Raw genomic sequence first — 20,004 nt, 5'->3', positions numbered from 1 at the left:
TTTATTGTAGCAAGGCGGGGCCTCAGTTGAGTGGGTGGGGCCTGCGGGCAACTAAAGCGGCATAGGGCGAGGGCGGGGCCGGCAGGGCGGGGCCGGCAGGGCGGGGCGGGGCTGGGAAGCAGTCGGGCGGGGTTGTAAGACGCCGCGCTCAGCTACCATCGCTGGGCGGTCAACAAGCGCGGGCCTGGCTCAACGCGGCGGGGCGCGGAGACCACGAGGCGACCGGGAGCGGCTGGGCTCTCGGCTGCGCGCCCTTCGGCCAGGCCGGGAGCCGCGCCAGTCGGAGCCCCCGGCCCAGCGTGGCCCGCCTCCCTCTCGGCGTCCACCTGTCCGGGGTGCTGCCAGCGGGCATGACCGACCCACCAGGGGCGCCGCCGCCGGCGCTCGCAGGCCGCGGATGAAGAAGAAGACCCGGCGCCGCTCGACCCGGAGCGAGGAATTGACCCGGAGCGAGGAGTTGACCCTGAGTGAGGAGGCGACGCGGAGCGAAGAGGCGACCCAGAGTGAGGAGGCGACTCGGAGCGAAGAGATGAATCGGAGCCAGGAGGTGACCCCGGACGAGGAGGCGACCCAGAGCGAGGAGGTGACCAGGGAGGAAATGGCGGCACCTGGGCTCACCGTGACTGTCACCCACAGTGAGTGTCGGGCGCCGGGTGGGCTCCTTGCTGGCCCCGAAAGCCCGGCGGGGTCTGTGGGTTTAGTCACGTGTTCTCCAGAAGCGTGTGACCTTGCGCTTGTCCTGGCGTCCGGAAGCGTGGGTTCTTGGTTGTGTCCGTGGAACTGTCTTTTGTATACTTTTCCATGTGGCCGGTGTATTTTGTCTCTGGCCATTTGTGCGATCCTGGGTGTTCGAGCTTGTCCGCGCTTTACGTCGTGGGCCTGGTTGTGTTTGTGTGCCCGCGCAGTTATTGTGGTCTTTGTGTCAGGCATATATTTGGCCATGTGGTCTACGACTGCTCCGTGTGTAATGAGTCAGAACTTCGTGCCTGCCGGGGTGCTCCTCATCTGCTGAGTGCCTTCTCCGTGTGTGCCACTTGAGTTGGCTGTGGGTCTAAGCGTTGTACTCTGGGCATCCTTTGGGTCTGCCTACTCTTGGAGTTGACACACAACCAAATGAAGTCAGTACACCGGAGAGCTAAGTCCATGAGGTTTCCCCAGAACCAGCTAGGGGAGGCTCAAGGGTCTGGGAATCTGGAGACCCGGATTCTAGATCCTGCAGTTTAGAGTGGCCTTGGGATGGACGGCTTCTTTCTAAGAATCCAGTTTCTCCTCTGTGAAGTAGATTTGGTAACCCTGGCTCCCGCTGACCTCACGGAGCTGTTGGGGGAACCAAACCTTGGTGTAATGTACTGGACACAGGCTCCCTCCTTATTGTCCACATCCCTGGAAAAGAACTGGCGTCTCTCCTTCAGAAAGAAAGGCTCGGCCAGGCGCGGTGGCTCAAGCCTGTAATCCCAGCACTTTGGGAGGCCGAGATGGGCGGATCACGAGGTCAGGAGATCGAGACCATCCTGGCTAACACGGTGAAACCCCGTCTCTACTAAGAAATACAAAAAATAGCCGGGCGAGGTGGCAGCGCCTGTAGTCCCAGCTACTCGGGGGGCTGAGGCCGGAGAATGGCGTGAACCCGGGAGGCGGAGCTTGCAGTGAGCTGAGATCCGGCCACTGCACTCCAGCCTGGGCGACAGCGCGAGACTCCGTCTCAAAAAAAAAAAAAAAAAAGAAAGGCTCTGCTGTTCGTATTCATTTGTCTGTCTGCTTAGCACCAATCATGGATGCACTCAAGTGTGTCCAGTGGGAGAGACAGAGGAAAGCAGTCACTTGCCCGTTACAGCAAGCGAGACGAGACCAGTACAATACAGGGTACAGGGCAGTCAGGCCACAGGAAGCAGATGGCTTGTGATGAAAAAGGTGGGCTTGAGAATTAGCTAGATCTGATGTCAAGTTCTGATTCCAACAGCTGGGTCTTCATAGGCAGGCCTTAACTTGCCTGAGGTCACAGTTTGCTCATCTGTGAAATAAGAAGTAATAGGTAGATCTACTTCGTGGGGTTTTTCTGAGGATTAAATTTGATTATGCATGAAATGCTTAAAATGTTAGCTGATATCATTCATATTGTTAGTTATTATAATAGAGGAAACAGAGATCCTTGAGGAGGTCACCAGAGGAAAGCTGGGTGGCATGGGGGCAGGCTTTGTGGAGTAGGTGGCATATGAGCTGGGCCTTGAAGGCTGGGTAAATAAATGTAATAAAGTGTCACCCTCTGTTGGTTTATGTGAAAGAATCATCTTTGTCAAATGCTTTTCTTTCTCCCCAGGCAATGAGAAGCATGACCTTCATGTTACCCCGCAGCAGGGCAGCAGTGAACCAGTTGTCCAAGACCTGGCCCAGGTTGTTGAAGAGGCCATAGGGGTTCCACAGTCTTTTCAGAAACTCATATTTAAGGGTAGGCATTTCTTTTTCTTTTTTTCTTTTTTTTTTTTTTGAGACAAAGTTTCACTCTTGTTGCCCAGGCTGGAGTGCAATGGCGCGATCTAGGCTCACTGCAACCTCCGCCTCCCGGGTTCAAGTGATTCTCCTGCCTCAGCCTCTCGAGTAGCTGGGATTACAGGTGCCCACCACCATGCCTGGCTAATTTTTGTATTTTTAGTAGAGACGGAGTTTCACCATGTTGGCCAGGCTGGTCTCGAACTCCTGGTCTCAGGTGATCCACCCACCTCGGCCTCCCAAAGTGTTGGGATTACAGGTGTGAGCCACTGCGCTGGGCCAAGGGTAAGCATTTCTTTTCCAGCTTTTCCTTATGGCCAAGCGACAGTTTTAAAACTGCTTAACTTTTCCTAATAGTCACTCTGTTTTCTGTTTTCAAACTGGGACAGTTTTTATTTATTTGTTTATTCATTCAGTTCTTCAACAGATATTTATTGAGGACCTGCTAGGTACTGGATACTTTCAAACATCTGGACAGGTGTCAGATTTGAAGTCTTATGATGATGGCAGAAATCTCACCATTTTTGATGAAGCTCATGGGCAGTCTTCCCTGGCTAGGTTAGATCATCTTCCCATTATATGTTACCATGGTACTCCCTGCTGTTTTTGCATCACTTCTATGAAATTACTATTAAATAATCATTTTCTTAGTTGCTTAACATCTGATTTCTCTGTTAGAATAATAGCCTCCGTGAGGGGGGAGATACTGCTGTGTTTCCAGTGCCTCACATTGTTCTGACTCAAAGGAGGTTTTGAACAAACTTACTGGGGACCTGGATGTGGTGGGCTCAGTGGATGGATGATGCTCATTTCTGCCAGGACCCACACCCTCCTGGCCCCTGTCCCTTGTCTTCCCACTCCCCTGAGAATCCATTATTCTGGTATCCACTGGGGAAAGACTTATCCCATTGGGTGTCAGTCATTATAAATAATTTAATAATAGGAGGCATTTTATTTATATTTCGTAATGTAACGTATTATCTTTAATTTTTAAAAATATTTTATTTCTGAATTATAAACACAATAGAAATTCATGTTTCAAAATAGAGGAATGCTTGAAAAAGAAAATGTTCCCCTGGATAAAACCCCTCAATAACACTGGGTCATCAGCATTCATTGTGGCATTGGAGTTTCCTGCAAAAAATGAGCTTTAATGCCTATTGTAGACTGTAATGCCTACTGAAGACTTTAAAGTCTTCTGTAGTGTGGTTCATCAGCCCCCGATGCCTGAATATTTGGCTCTTTCTAGTTTCTCACTAATATGAAAAGGTTGCACTGAATATTATTGTATATTAGTTACTGTGGAGTCACATGTCCAGTTATTTGTTTAGGATGAATATGTAGAAATGAAATTACTGGGTCATGGCACCCTCTAAAAAGATACCAATTCTCATTAGTGAACACACTTGTCTATTTCCTGTATCCTGCTGAAATTTATTTTCAGTGTGGTACAATTATTACAAGTTGGCCTACCTTTCTCCTCTTTTTAGGAAAATCCCTGAAGGAAATGGAAACACCATTGTCAGCACTTGGAATACAAGATGGTTGCCGGGTCATGTTAATTGGAAAAAAGGTAAATTGCTTTTTCCATCAGAAATCCTCAGAATCAAATGATTGAAGTCTTTTATACAGGTTTCGGTTTAGAAGACCAAATTGGGGACCCAGATTCTGCATTGATAAAACCCTTCTCTAAACAAATACAATCTTTATTTGTTTTACAGGATTACCAATTTTGTTGTTCTCATACCCTCCTGCTCCTGTTGATTAGAACTTTTGCTCTAGGAAATAGGAGTGGTTGTGCTGCCTTAATAATATGTTTTTTGTTTTGGTGGTAGAATCTGGGTCTGGTTAAAATGGTGCCTGGGACAGGTCTCATTCACTTGGAGTAGAATTAGCAAGAGTCTGGTGTTAAAATAAACTTGTAGATATTAAGAATAATCACTCTGTTCCAGTTCAGGAGCCTCTCCCTTTAACCAACCTTTTAACTAAAATCTCCCACAAGGGAAAACCTTTGACTGGAAAGAAAGGTTCAGACTAAGGAACTGAGGGGGAAAAAAGACAGATGAGGTCAGCAACCCTTAAGGTGATGAGAGGGCTGTGGCCAGCCCTGCATTGTGACACAGCGGAATTACTGAGCATATGAAGTTCCCTTGTTTTGAGTGAGGTGACTGAGTAGAGAGAGGGCAGAGATTCACAAAGTGAAGGCAAAGAAAATCTAATCCGGACTTGGAACTGCCTGGAGACTGGAACTCAGAACTTAGCTACAAAGAGGAATGAATAATTTGGGATAGCATAACTAAGCAGAAAGCTGCTAGACTTATCTGTCAAATGTTTACCTGAGAGAAGGGGGAAATATTCTAAATTTCTTGCTTCAGGGTCCGGGAGAATGGTGATGGGGAATAGGCAGAACCAAGGAGTCAAGTATGAAGAAACTATGGGACTTTTACTTGGAGCTGACACAGAGCTTATAGAGTGAAGTGTGAAGTCAAGGAGGGCACCATGGCACATACCCGTTGTCCCAGCAAGTCGGGAGTCTGAGACAGGAGGATCACTTCAGTCCAGGGGATTGAGGCTGCAGTGAGTTATGATTATGCCTGTAAACAGTCACTGCACTCCAACTTGGGCACCGTAGTGAGACTGTATCTCAAAAAAAGAAAAATCTGAACTTAAGTCTACTCTACCTCTTTTGGACTGTGTGATCTCATGTTACTTTACTACATTAAGCCTCAGTTTCATCATCTGTAAAACAGCAGTACTTCCCTGATGGAGTTGTGGTAAGGCTTAAAAAAATAATATAGGTAAGATGCTTAGGATAGTGTGTGGCATGTAGGAAGTGTTCAATAGAAGTATTCATCGTTGTTAACCAGCATCATGTTAAACAGGAGCGCTCAATTGGAGGCTGCCATTTAGGAATTCCCTCTAAAGGAATGGTAGAATTCCACCTGACTTGCCATTCTGGACTCCTCACAAGTGTTCACTGAAATGTGATTACCCTCCAGGCTTCAGTCTTGGTTGTTGATCAGTCTAGGGCTGAGACTGAATCTGGCAGTTGGATTGTCTCCATTCTCTGTACCCAAGCTGTCAGGGCCCACACCAGAATGTTTGCCTAACACCTTCTGTCTAGTCTGGAGTCTTTGTGGATGGAAAACTTGATGTATAACCCTTTGACTTGACTTCCAAGAAGCAACAGAGTTAAAACCATTATTTCTAGGTGAGTGGTTTCGTGCAGTTGTGGTCAGGTATTTTTCCTGACAAAGGCTACTGTTCTTGTTGATTGCTTTTTCTTTTTTGGGGGGAGAGGGGGCAGTCTCGCTCTGTCACCCAGGCGGGAGTGCAGGTGCACGATCTCAGCTCACTACAACCTCCACGTCCCAGATTCAAGCCATTCTCCTGCCTCAGCCTCCCGAGTAGCTGGGACTGCAGGCGCCTGCCACCATGCCCGGCTAATTTTTTTGTTTTTTTCAGTAGAGACAGTGTTTCACCATGTTGGCCAGGCTGGTCTCAAACTCCTGACCTTAAATGAGCTGCCCACCTCGGCCTCCCAAAGTGCTGGGATTACAGGCATGAGCCACCACACCCAGCCTGTTCTTGTTGACTGTTGGCTTTATTTTCTTCTTAAACATTTTAGAACAGTCCAGAGGAAGAGGTTGAACTAAAGAAGTTGAAACATTTGGAGAAGTCTGTGGAGAAGATAGCTGACCAGCTGGAAGAGTTGAATAAAGAGCTTACTGGAATACAGCAGGTAACTCTCTTCATGGACCTTGACTTTCTGCCTTCTATCAGAGCTTCCTGGATATAACTTGTGGTTACAGGGACAGGCTCTGCAGTCAGACTCCCTGGGTTCAGATCCTGGATTCACCCTTTCTCTTACTGAGACCAAGTTTATCTTTGCCTCAAGTTCCTCATCTGCAAAAAGGGAATAATGGTGACATTTCCCTCTTAGGATTGTTGGGAGCATTAAATAATGTAGATTGAGCTTGACACATACTAAGTGCTTTATAAGCATTTATTGTCATAGTTATTGTCAAACCCCAGCCAGCATCCATTTATGCTCACAGGAGAGCACCTGCCATGCTCAGATCATGAATTGTCTGAAATAGAACAAGTAGCTTCTCTCTCTCTGGGCTGTTGTAATGTGTTTGGCAAGGCAAATAACATTTTGTTGGTTCATAGAAGGTCCAAGTTAAACATGATAGTGGGGTTGGAGGGGGTCATCCTATTCAATTCCTTATATTAGAGATGGGGTACTGAAACCCAGTAAGGATTAGGACTAGCTCAAGACCACTTATTTATTTCTCCTTCTCATTGTGTAACATTAATTGGGGTGTGTTTTGGCTTTTTTTTTTTTTTTTTGAGATGGAGTCTCACTCTGTCACCTAGGCTGGAGTGCAGTGGTGCAATCTCAGCGGCTCCCTGCAGCCTCTGCCTCCCAGGTTCAAGCGATTCTCCTGCCTCAGCCTCCCGAGTAACTGGGATTACAGGCGCTGCCTGCCACCACATCTGTCTGATTTTTTTGTATTTTTAGTAGAGATGGGGTTTTACCATGTTGGCCAGACTGTTCTCAAACTCCTGACCTCAAGTTATCTGCCCGCCTTGGCCTCCCAAAGTGCTGGGATTATAGGTGTGAGCCACCGTGCCCGGCCTGTATGTTTGTGTTTGCATGGCCTATATGTTTGTGTTTTAATTACAGAATACATGCTGACTGTACAAAAGTTTTAAGTGCATGTATAGGCACTAATATGGAAAATAAAAATTAACCATGAGGCCCCAACTCAGAGATAACCATTATCGAAGCCTGAAATACATTTTTCATCTTTTTTTTTTTTTTTTTTTTTTTTTTTGAGACGGAGTCTAGCTCTGTCGCCCAGGCTGGAGTGCAGTGGCCAGATCTCAGCTCACTGCAAGCTCCGCCTCCCGGGTTTACGCCATTCTCCTGGCTCAGCCTCCCGAGTAGCTGGGACTACAGGCGCCTGCCACCTCGCCCGGCTAGTTTTTTGTATTTTTTAGTAGAGACGGGGTTTCACCGTGTTAACCAGGATGGTCTCGATCTCCTGACCTTGTGATCTGCCCGTCTCGGCCTCCCAAAGTGCTGAGATTACAGGCTTGAGCCACCGCGCCCGGCCACATTTTTCATCTTAAAAAAAATTGATATAATGTTATATACACTTTATAAATTATTTTTTTTGGATAAAAAATTAAACATTTTCCTATGATGGTGTTTTTCAAAGCTTGCATGCATTTCATCTTGTATAAATGTATCATTTACCTAGCCAATTCTGTATTGTTCATTTAATACTATTTTTACCATTATGTGTAATGCTTCTTTGACTATCCTTGGACATAAATCTTTTTTGACCATTCCTGGTTTTTTTAGTAGAATAAATTCTTTGAGTTGGAATTGTTGGTTGATGTTTAAAGCTCTTGCTACATGTTGTGAAATCTGTATTTGTAGCTCTTGGCTGTGATAAACATCCTCAGAGATCCCTGCTATCCAACTCTTGTCACCAGCTAACTGGTCATTAGGCCAAGCTATGTGAGTGAACCATTAGACAATTTGATAAAAATAAGCACTGCTGCCATTCGTTAGCATGTGTCTGTGCCACAGGTTAGTGACACATGTACATATATTCCCTTTACCTCACAGTAACCCTCTAGGGTGTGAGTATCATAATCTTCATTTTTAAAATGAGGGTACTGAGACATGAATAGGCTAAGTAATTTGCTCAAGATCACGAGTTAGTAAATGGCAGTCAGTTTTCAAGCCTAGGCTTTGAAGACTGTAAGCCTGTGCTTTTAACATCTGCCTCTTGTGTACAGGATACATTTGTGATTGGGGGCTTCACTGGCACCAAGCCTCAGGAGGCATTCGCAGCCACAGTGGGTCACGCGAGGTAGAGCAGACTGCAACCTGATAGAATTCTTGGACTGGCCCACGGCCAGTCTTTTAAATTTTTCCAAGAGATGAAGTTGTGGATCTGAAATGTGGCCTGGCCTGCCAGGGCTATGGTGGACTCAGTGTGATCGCTTCAGTAGTATTGTGGCATGGAGTTTTCCATCATTCTCAAAGAACCCTTGCAGTAATGCATTATTTCCCACAGGGTTTTCTGCCCAAGGATTTACAAGCTGAAGCTCTCTGCAAACTTGATAGGAGAGTAAAAGCCACAATAGAGCAGTTTATGAAGATCTTGGAGGAGATTGACACACTGGTAAGTAAATATTCAGCTGAGAAGAACTAGTTTTGTCTTTATTTCAGTCACATTCACTCTTCCAGTAATGTACTCTCCTATTGTCTGAGCAAACCCATCACTTGAGAATATTAAGCATCTACTTTTGTGTGCCAATCACGTTGCTTGGTCCTGGGTGAATGCACAATGATAAGACAGTTCCTGCTTTCTAGGCACTCACAGCCCTCCAGTATAGGACTTTTATCATTTATACTTATGTTTGCCAGTAGCATCTGTAATCATCATGAAGCTGGGACCCAAGGAGTCCACGATCTCATGGTCAAGGAAACAGGTTTTCACTTTCTCTGATACTCATGTGACTGATAATTCTGCAGGCCTCATTACTTATAGAGGATTCAGCCAGACCCAGATCTTGTGAGGCTGCTGAAAATGGTTAACTCAGGGGTTCTCTTTTGCAGATGATAGTAATGATATCTCTAGCCTGATGCTTCATTCTTGAAGGTGAACTGCACTGTGTGTTTCTGTTGGCCAGGGAGGGTGTAAAGAAGCAGCAGCGCCGGGCGCAGTGGCTCACGCCTGTAATCCCAGCACTTTGGGAGGCTGAGGCGGGTGGATCACAAGGTCAGGAGATCGAGACCATCCTGGCTAACACGGTGAAACCCTGTCTCTACTAAAAACATAAAAAATTAGCCGGGCGTGGTGGCAGGCGTCTGTAGTCCCAGCTACTCGGGAGGCTGAGGCAGGAGAATGGCGTGAACCCAGGAGGCGGAGCTTGCAGTGAGCCAAGATCGCACCACTGCACTCCAGCCTGGACGACAGAGCAAGACTATGTCTCAAAAAAAAAAAAAAAAAAAAAATAGCAGCAGCAGGCACTTTTCCTGTCACAATGAGCCCATGGTCTGGCCAGGGCAGAGTATCCATACATACGAAACAATAAAAAAACGAAGTCTGTGTTACAGATCAGTTCCTACGGGCCAGACGTTGAGAATACAGGGAGCTTTTATAGGGACAAGAGCCATGGGAAGGCAATATAGGATACAGACTCAGGGAAAGGGTTCCTGAAAATGGACATCTCGTTTACATTGGTGACCCGTGACCTGTTTTATATACTGTGGGTGTTTCTTTTTTTTTTTTTTTTTTTTTTTTTTTTTTTTTTGAGACGGAGTCTTGCTCTGCCGCCCAGGCTGGAGTACAGTGGCCGGATCTCAGCTCACTGCAAGCTCCGCCTCCCGGGTTCACGCCATTCTCCTGCCTCAGCCTCCCGAGTAGCTGGGACTACAGGCGCCTGCCACCTCGCCCGGCTAGTTTTTTGTATTTTTAGTAGAGACGGGGTTTCACCGTGTTAGCCAGGATGGTCTCGATCTCCTGACCTCGTGATCCGCCCATCTCGGCCTCCCAAAGTGCTGGGATTACAGGCTTGAGCCACCGCGCCCGGCTACTGTGGGTGTTTCTTATGTGTTCTCATGTCATTTTCACTGAGGATTATTTGTTACATGTTTACTATTTACTAACTTGTATTATCAACTTACTCTTCCATAGATCCTGCCAGAAAATTTCAAAGACAGTAGATTGAAAAGGAAAGGCTTGGTAAAAAAGGTTCAGGTGAGTTGTGTAATAGTGCACCACAAGGCGTAATATGTTAATGTGTAGGTATGCATGTTTATCTCTTCAGAGTCGGTAGTATAGCAGCATGGTGTGTGGTATGGGCTTGTTTTGGTTATTACTTATTTATCAACAGGAACCCTGAACGTCAGAGAAGAGCCCCCTATGTCCCTGTAATTATATATGAATTTAAACTGTTTAGGGAGGGAACTCACTGGAGAGCAGATAGGGCTGACGCGTTACACAATTCCTGGAGGCAGTATTCATGCATACATTGCTTCCTGTGATTATTCAGGTGCTGTGCAGTGGCCTTGTGGCAAAGCTCCCTGCCTTTACCACCTTTTAGGGGATTGCTGGCCTGGAGCATGGTCAGAATGCTGGTCCTATGCTCCCTCCCTCCCCTTACCTTGGAACCCAGGCCAGTTGCCCATCTCCATTCATGCACAGTCTGTTTTGAGTCTCAGCCATGGGTTCCCCAGAATGGCTAAGCAAGGAGCCTTGTGTGGGCAGTGGTTGGCTATCCCTGGATGGGCCCTTACTGCCCTGTGTGTATTTTCCAGGCATTCCTAGCTGAGTGTGACGCAGTGGAGCAGAACATCTGCCAGGAGACAGAGCGGCTGCAGTCTACAAACTTTGCCCTGGCTGAGTGAGGTGTGGCAGAAAGAGGCTGTGCTGCCCTGAAGAATGGCACCACCAGCTCTGCCGTCTCTGGAGCAGAATTTACCTGATTTCTTCAGGGCTGCTAGGGGCAACTGGCCATTTACCAGTTTTCCTACTCTCACCCGGTTCTCAATGAAAAACAGTGTCTTTGTGATTTTGAGTAAAGCTCCTGTCTGTTTTCTCCTTCTGTCTCTGTGGTTGTGCTGTCCAGCAATCCACCTTTTCTGGAGAGGGCCACCTCTGCCCAAATTTTCCCAGTGTTTGAACCTTTGGATGCTTTCTTTGGGCTGGTGAAAGCTCTAATTTGCCTTGGGCTAGTTTCAGGTTTATAGGCAGCCCCAGTCTTCAGATATATGAGGGCTTCTTTGCTCTTGTGATCACGTAGTCCCATAACTGTAAAACCAGAATCACCAGGAGGTTGCACCTAGTCAGGAATGTTGGGAATGATCTAGAACGAGGTGTTTGGCACATAAGTAGACCACGTATCCCTCGTTATGACCTAATTCCAGAACATCTGGCTGGGTTGTTGGTTTCTAGACTTTGTCCTCACCTCCCAGTGACCCTGACTAGCCGTAGGCTATGAGATATCAGGGGGCCGTTCCTTTGACGGAGCCTGTAGTTGATGCAAGGCTTCCTTGTCCCCAAGCAAGTCTTCAGAATGTTAGAACCCAGTGTTGACTAAGTCTGTGCTTGAAACCGGGCCAGAGCCATGGCTTAGGAAGCGCAAAGAGAAGGCACCAGAATGAATAAAGCAGGCAAGTGGTGAAGCCAACCATAAACTTCTCAGGAGTGACATGTGCTTCCTTCAAAGGCATTTTTGTTAACCATATCCTTCTGAGTTCTATATTTCCTTCAAGGCTGTTCTGTCCATTTTGTGGACTGCCCCCCACCCCATCATTGTTATTAAAAAATTGAGGCCTGGCACAGTGGCTCATGCCTATAATCCCAGCACTTTGGGAGGCTGAGGTGGGCGGATCGCTTGAGGCCAGGAATTTGAGTCCAGCCCAGGCAACATAGCAAAACCCCATTCTGCTTAAAATAATAATAATAATAATTAACTCGGCGTAGTGGCATGTGCCTGTAGTCCCAGCTACTGGGGAGGCTGAGGCATGAGAATAGTTTGAACCTGGGAGGTGGAGGTTGCTGTAAGCCGAGATTGTGCCACTGCACTCCAGCCTAGGTCACAGAATGAGACTCCATCTCAAAAAAAAAAAAATATGGGTCGGGTGCAGTAGCTTCTTCCTGTAGTCGCAGCTACTTGGGAGGCTGAGGCTAGAGGATCACTTGAGCCCAGGAGTTTGAGTGTAGTCTGGGCAACATAGCAAGACCCCATCTCTAAAAATTTAATTAAGTAAAAGTAAATAAAAAGGGAAAAAAAAACACCGTTATGTGCTCATCAAGTAGAAGAGTGTTTTGCTTTTTTTTTTTTTGGATCATTTGATAAATCATTTCATGGCTCTAGTCATAATTTATGCTTAATAACATTGAGAGTAGCCTTTTGTGCTAGAACTCTACCTAAAATGATCAGTTGCTGTCACCCCATTCTTTTGCACAGTGCCCCGTAGACAGACTTCTAAAAGGCCACTCTGAGACCCACATCATTTGGCAGAGAGAGAGTCGTTGAAGTCTCAGCAATTTAGGACTGGGTGGGTTAAGACCTCAGACAAGGTGGTAGAGGTGGACTTGTGGACAAGGCTCGGCTCCCAGCCCACAGCAACCCAACTTTAATCAGTGCGGTTCACTATTGATCTATTTTTGTGTGATAGCTGTGTGGCATGGGCCATAACATTTGATGAGAAGTTACTGTATACCGAACTGCCGAACACTGTTCTAAATTGTTCATATGTATTAGTCATTTAATTCTCACAAAACTTCAGAAGTAGACAGATATCCTTATTTTAGAGATGAGGAAACCGAGAGAACTTAGGTCATTAGCTAAGGTTGTAGAGTAAGTGGCAAAGCCAAGACACAAAGCTGGGCGGTTTGGTTTCAGAGCCAGTGCTTTTCACCTCTACTGCTTCTCAACCAACACAGGGTTGCACAGGTCCATTCTCTGATTTTTTTCTTCTCCTCCTCTGCCTCTTCCTCTAGCTGCCACTTCTCTCTACTCTAGTTCATTTTCCATAGAGCAGCCTGAGGGATCATAAAGTGCAAATCTTGCCATGTCAGTCCCTGCTTGGAACCCTCCAATGGCTCACCATTTCTCTTACTTTAAAGGCGAAAGTCTTTACCCCATGCCTTCTGCCCTCTCATCTCAAGCCCCTCATTTGTTTGCTCTCTGCTGTCAGCCACTCTTCTTTCAGGTCCTCAGATGCACTGCACGCTCTCCTTCTTGGAGTCTTTGCACCTGCTACTGCCTCTGCTCGGACAGCTCCTCACCTTCCTTCCTCCAACCCCACACTTGTATAGGTGACTTTTATTCATCAGAATTCAACTCACATGTCTCTTCCATGGAGAACCCTCACCTACTGTCTTGAGACCCTGTCAGGCCCCCAGGTGGGATCCTCTCTCGGCTTCCCATACATTTCTTTCACAGCATTTACATAGTCCATGATAGTTTACTTGTGGGATTATTTGATTAATCTTTGCCTTTAATGCCAGGGTTCCTTGAGTGAAGGAGCTTCTTTGTCTTGGTAACAGCATTATTTCAAGCATATTGTCCTGTGTATAGTAAAACCTCAATAAATATTTGGAGAGCGAATGAATGTTGAATGCACACATCAATAGTGAAACTTCTATAGCTGCATATGGCCTCAGAATCTCTATCAGCATTGGAATTTACAGTCTTAACAGCCTTTATTGTCTTAAGGGTTGAGAAAAGAGGCCCTAAGGCATGGACTGCTGGGCAGATGTGATGGGTGATTGCACAGGCCCCACCCACACAGATCTGCTCATCCAAGGAGTTTCTGCCTGTGAAACTTCTCCTGTGAGAAGGGGAGAAAGCACTCCTTCTCAGTTGTCCACTTGCCTGGGACATGGCAAGTCCTACCCCAGGGAGAACAGATGGGAATGTGTGCTCCCACAAACTAATTCTTCAGCCTCGGGGCTTGAAAGATTCTCCCACATTGTCTTTTTTTTTTTTTCAAGATAGGGTCTTGCTCTCTTGCCCAGGCTAGAGTGCAGTGGCTTGATCTCTGCTCACTGCAACCTCTGCCTCCTGGGCTCAAGCGATCCTCCCGCCTCAGCTTCCCGAGTAGCTGCGACCACAGGTGCGTGCCACCATGCCTGGCTAATTTTTTTTTGTATTTTTGGCAGAGACAGGGTCTCGCCATGTTGGCCAGGCTGGTCTTGAACTCCTGAGCTCAAGCAATCTGTCTGTCTCGGCCTCCCAAAGTGATTGGATTACAGGCATGGGCCACCGTGCCTGGCCTCGATATTGTCTATTTAGTTAATGGTTTCTACTTATCCTTCAAGGCACAACTTAAAGGTTACCTGTTCTGAGACTCCTTCATATAGTAGTCAGGACCTTTGTCGAAAGTACCAGAAGCCAAACCAGGCACAGTGGCTCACACCTGTAATCCCAGCACTTTGGGAGGCTGAGGTGGGTGGATCACCTGAGGTTGAGAGTTCAAGACCAGCCTGACCAACATGGAGAAACCCTGTCTCTACTAAAAATACAAATTAGCCAGGCATTGTGGCACATGCCTGTAATCCCAGCTACTCGGGAGGCTGAGGCAGGAGAATTGCTTGAACCCGGGAGGCGGAGGTTGCGGTGAGCTGAGAACGTGCCACTGCACTCCAGCCTAGGCAACAAGAGCGAAACTCCGTCTCAAAAAAAAAAAAAAAAGGGAAAGAGAGTACCAGAAGCCTAATTCCAAAGAGACTGGGCAAAGTAGAAACTTTGTGGTCATGATATCAAGTTATCCCGTGTAACTTTGGGAAGGTCAAGGGAAGCTGGGCTTCAGGAACTCAAACATTGTAATCACTCTGTCTCTGCGTGCCTGCATCATCCTCTCATTCCTCCTTCCACAAAGCAGGACGTGTGACTGCTAACCACCCCTGTGTTGCTCATCCTACAGCTTCAGTGCCATAGGGGAACTGCCTCTGTTTTCTTGTTTCTAATTTGAAAGATCCTGGAGAAGAATCTTTTGGCTGATCAGCAGTGGCCAGAGCAGCAGGGTCTCATGCCATAGATATGGTCTTTAGGGGCCAACACTTAGGTTTTGGGGTAGTTCCCGGAGATGGGGCCACAGAGTCCACATATGTAAGTGGTGAATTAGGTGTTCCTTCCAGGTGGTGCCTGGCACATTGTTCAGGCTTAATCTCTGATTCCTCAGATGATGAGTAGAAGCCTGGGAAGGAAGGGTCACTGATGAGATGCTTGGCTGGGCTATGCCACTTGGGTATAAGAGGGGTGTCCCACTTAGGGCAGAAACTTTTAGATGTCACCAATATCCACTTTCTCCTACAAAAAGTGAACTAATTTTTAGTTTAATGCATGGCCAACCAGATAGACTGTATTTCTCAGTCTCCCTGCTCAGAAGGCCACGAGACTACTTTTTAGCTAATGGGGTTTGTACAGAGTATGTACATCTTACGGGAAATGTCTTCAGAGGCAGGTGGCATGCCCTTTCTCTCTGTGGCCTAGAATGCAGATGTGATGGCTGTGGTTGGAGTAGCTGTCTTGGACCTGAGGTAGAAACTGATGCAGATGGCAGAGTAACAAAATAGAGGAGCATGGAGTTGCCATACTACATAAGTCTATGTGTGGGAGAAATGAAGTTCTGTCTATAAGTCACTGTTATTTTGGGTTTTCTGCCTCTCACAGCCAAACAATCCTACATCATTCATATGCAGGTATGAAACAGGTATGAATCAGTCCCAGTAGAAGGCCTTATTCATAGATGGCCTCGCAGTCCTGCGACCTACAAATCTATCAGCAACAATTCCTGCTAAGTGTTCCCATTCCAGTGGTGCAGGGAAAGTAGCTTCCTGCCTTCCTGCACCCATTCTCTCAGACGTGTGTCTTCTACAGAGCATTTCCTGCCCTTTGTGCCTACTCTGCAGCAGGAATCAGAGTGTGTGAAACTGCTCTCACCTGCCCAGACCTCTCTCCATACCCCTTTCTCCTGCCACCATTATCAAGAGGCTCTGCCTAGGAGCTTTGACCAAAAGAGGAGGTATTCAACATATACCACAGGAGGGGTCTCTGTCAATGGTGACAATTCTGAATGCTGTGTGTCCCTGTGGAACACTGTGTGAGTGCATGTGTGCAGTACATGCCTGGGGCTGTGCCTAATGTCAGAATATTTGACAACCAGTCAGAGTGGATGTTGACCAAAAGAGCAGAGCAGCATCTGGAAATCATCCCGCAGTGCCAGGAATTAAGCCCAGATCCTGGATGCCAAGACCCAAGTGTTTCCAGGGGACAATCTGGGTGGCTAGGGTATGGGGGGGGGCACTCAAAGGGCTTGGGGCAGCACCTGTTTTTGATTGTGAAAAACCTAGTTCAGGCCGGGCGCGGTGGCTCAAGCCTGTAATCCCAGCACTTTGGGAGGCCGAGGCGGGTGGATCACGAGGTCAGGAGATCGAGACTATCCTGGCTAACATGGTGAAACCCCGTCTCTACTAAAAATACAAAAAACTAGCCGGGCGTGATGGCGGGCGCCTGTAGTCTCAGCTACTTGGGAGGCTGAGGCAGGAGAATGGCGGGAACCCGGGAGGCGGAGCTTGCAGTGAGCCGAGATCACGCCACTGCACTCCAGCCTGGGAGCACAGCGAGACTCCGTCTCAAAAAAAAAAAAAAAAAAAACCTAGTGCAGTGTTACAACAAGCAGTTCAGCTGTACTGTGTACACTGCCTGAATATCAGCCATTGCTGTGCCACATGTCTGTGTGTGCATGCCTTGGAGTGCTGGCACAGCCCAGGAGGAAGCCATTGGGTACACAGGGTGACTCTCACAAAGCTTTTTTTTTTTCTTTTTTGAGACAGGGTTTCACTCTGTCACTCAGGCTGGGATGCAGTGATGCAATCATGGCTCACTGCAGCCTCGACTTCCCAGGCTCAAGCGATCCTCCCACCTCAGTCTCCTGAGTAGCTGGGACTACAGGTGCATGCCACCAAGCCTGGCTAATTAAAAAAAAAAAAAATGGTAAGACAGTCTCACTATGTTGCCCAGGCTGGCCTGAAGCGATCCTGCCACCCTCAGCCTCCCAGAGTGCTGGGATTATAGGTGTAAGCCACTGTTCCTGATTTCACAGAGGCTTTCTGAGGCTGGGCCATGCACCCCAGCAGTGGCAGAGGATACAGACCTCACCTAGGTTCCTCACCTGAATGACAGTCCAGGCCGGGGCAGATGGGAGTCCTAGGCAGCATCTTGGGGTCAGGGACTGGCCTCTTAGGCAGGCGGAAGATAACTGGGACCTCTGAGGGGACATGTGATGGGGTTGAGGAGCACCAGAGGGATGGAGAGAAGCTGGACATCAAATTCAGAGTAGAGGGGACAATGCGAGATCCACCTTGTATCACCTCTGCAACCAGTGTCCCCAGAGACACTGATTACTTCACTGAGTTGGGCTGGATTTTTTATTTCGTGTCATATCCTCTCCCCGCCCACCACTGTTCTCCAGCCTGACACTTCATGGCTTGAGGTGCTCCTGTGGGATCAGCATTTGCCATCTTTCACGATCTGGATGTCCTATTTGGTTTTTCTAGGATCAAAGAAGACAGGCATGAGGCTACCTTCTCAGGAGCTGTAGTGTACCATTCAGGGACCTGGCATAGTCTATCCAGACATCCTGCTGAGCGTTGCCCACATATGCAGTGTACGGATACAGGGCAGATCCCAAGCGTCCATGGTCACATCCTTCTACAGCTTTTCCTTTTTGCACACCCTCCCGCTGGGGGATTTCAGCTTCCTGGGGTTTCAACCACCAGTACATGCTGATGGCTGCCAAATCTGTCTCCAGCTCGGACCTGTCCTACCTGTTCATGCAGTTGTCCATATCCAGTGGGATGTCCTAGGGGCTCAACTGTCCACAAACATCATTGCCCCCCACAGAACTGGTGCAGACCCCCAGACCACCCATCTCAGCACATGGAACCACTGGCCGCCCAAGCCCACAAATCAGAAACCAGTATGCTGCCTCCTTCCCCTCAGCCTTTACATCCAATCACATACCAAGCCTGTCAATCCCACTCCCAATGTGTCTCCTAACCATGAGTCTTTAATTAGCATGATCTTTCTCTAAGCTAGGACAACATCCTCATGTTCCTTATATTTCCTCAAATACAAACTTTCACGTCTATCCAGAGCTTTGCAGCTTCTTTTTTTTTTTTTTTTTTTTTTTTTTTTGAGACGGAGTCTCGCTCTGTCACCCAGGCTGGAGTGCAGTGGCCGGATCTCAGCTCACTGCAAGCTCCGCCTCCCGGGTTTACGCCATTCTCCTGGCTCAGCCTCCCGAGTAGCTGGGACTACAGGCGCCTGCCACCTCGCCCGGCTAAGTTTTTGTATTTTTAGTAGAGACGGGGTTTCACTGTGTTAGCCAGGATGGTCTTGATCTCCTGACCTCGTGATCCGCCCATCTCGGCCTCCCAAAGTGCTGGGATTACAGGCTTGAGCCACCGTGCCCGGCCGCTTTGCAGCTTCTGAGGACTTTCTTCACTTCCATGGTCTCATTTAGTTCTCAGGATCATAGAAGATGGGTTTTATTGATGAAGAAACTAAGCCAATAGGTGATCTGATGTAGCGAGGTCATGTTCCAGCCCTGCTCATCTCTCTGGACTCACTTCTTGCCTCTCCCCCATTCTCCCTTAAACTTTATACTCCAACATGTCCAACTTCTTATATTTCTTCAAATGTAAACTTTCTTTCCCGGGCCGGGCGCGGTGGCTCAAGTCTGTAATCCCAGCACTTTGGGAGGCCGAGACGGGCGGATCACGAGGTCAGGAGATCGAGACCATCCTGGCTAACACGGTGAAACCCCGTCTCTATTAAATACAAAAAAACTAGCCGGGCGAGGTGGCGGGCGCCTGTAGTCCCAGCTACTTGGGAGGCTGAGGCAGGAGAATGGCGTGAACCCGGGAGGCGGAGCTTGCAGTGAGCTGAGATCCGGCCACTGCACTCCAGCCTGGGTGACAGAGCCTCGCTCTGTCACCAAAAAAAAAAAAAAACAAACAAAAAAAAAAACTTTCTTTCCCTTGTAGACCTTTTCAAACTCATCTACTTGGAATTATCTTCCCTTGCTCCTTTTTCCTAGCTAATTTCTACTTATTCCTCAGGGTTGAGCTCAGGAGTTAACATCCTCCGGGCAGTCTTCCCTGGCCTTGCCTCTTCCCTGCTCCCATGACATCCTATGTGCCCCACTGATCCCTTAGAATTCTGTGTTGAAGGCTGGGCACAGTGGCTCATGCCTGTAATCCCAGCACTTTGGGAGGCCAAGGCAGGCGGATCACTTGAGGTCGGGAGTTTGAGACCAGCCTGGCCAACATGGTGAAACCTATGTCTTCTAAAAATACAAAAAAAAAAAAAAAAAAAAAAAAAGCCAGATGTGGTGATGGGTGCCTGTAATCCCAGCTATTTGGAAGGCTGAGGTAGGAGAATACTTAAACCCAGGAGGCGGAGGTTGCAATGTGCCAAGATTGTGCCACTGCACTCCAGCCTGGGTGACAGCGAGAGTCCGTCTCGGGGGAAAAAAAAAAAAAAATTCTGTGCTGCAATTGGCTGACTATCAAGCCTGGCTTCCCCCTTACACCAATTGTATGTTCCAGGAGGATAGTGATGCTGTCTAACTTATGCTCTGTTCTAGCCCCAGTGCCTAGCACATAGTAAATGCTCAATAAATAATTGCTGGATAGACAAATGAAAGAACAAATGAGGTCACTTGGTCAGGACAGAACAAGGAAAAGGGTTTCTGCCCCTACTCCCTACCCGCCACCAGCTTCTAGATTTCTGCTTGGAACCATGTGCCTTCTTTGAGTTAATCTGGTGCTCATTCTATTAGGGGCACATGTTGGAGGACTCTTCTCAGGTCAAGCATGTATGAAGGAAGAAGCAGGTCAAGTCTTGCTCCTTTCAAACTGTGCACCAGAGATGGGGCCCACCCAAGCAAGCAGGGGTTGTGGGGTGGAC

At 47.6% G+C, this 20,004-nt stretch overlaps 1 protein-coding gene across 1 annotated transcript; it reads left to right on the top strand.

Annotated features, from left to right (window-relative positions):
• Nucleotides 1-30: 30 nt before the first annotated feature.
• BAG1 (BAG cochaperone 1) lies at nucleotides 31-11,121 on the top strand. Its single transcript, XM_003911603.2, has 7 exons — nucleotides 31-635; nucleotides 2,318-2,446; nucleotides 3,978-4,060; nucleotides 6,116-6,229; nucleotides 8,586-8,693; nucleotides 10,212-10,274; nucleotides 10,835-11,121. Exons 1-7 carry the CDS (start codon nucleotides 398-400, stop codon nucleotides 10,922-10,924), a joined length of 825 nt encoding a protein of 274 aa, XP_003911652.1. The 5' UTR covers nucleotides 31-397; the 3' UTR covers nucleotides 10,925-11,121.
• The last annotated feature ends 8,883 nt before the right edge of the window (nucleotides 11,122-20,004 follow it).

The sequence above is a fragment of the Papio anubis genome, chromosome 13, assembly GCF_008728515.1.
Source record: "Papio anubis isolate 15944 chromosome 13, Panubis1.0, whole genome shotgun sequence".
NCBI classification, from domain to species: domain Eukaryota; kingdom Metazoa; phylum Chordata; class Mammalia; order Primates; family Cercopithecidae; genus Papio; species Papio anubis.
This window is presented reverse-complemented; position numbering and strand designations above follow the sequence as displayed.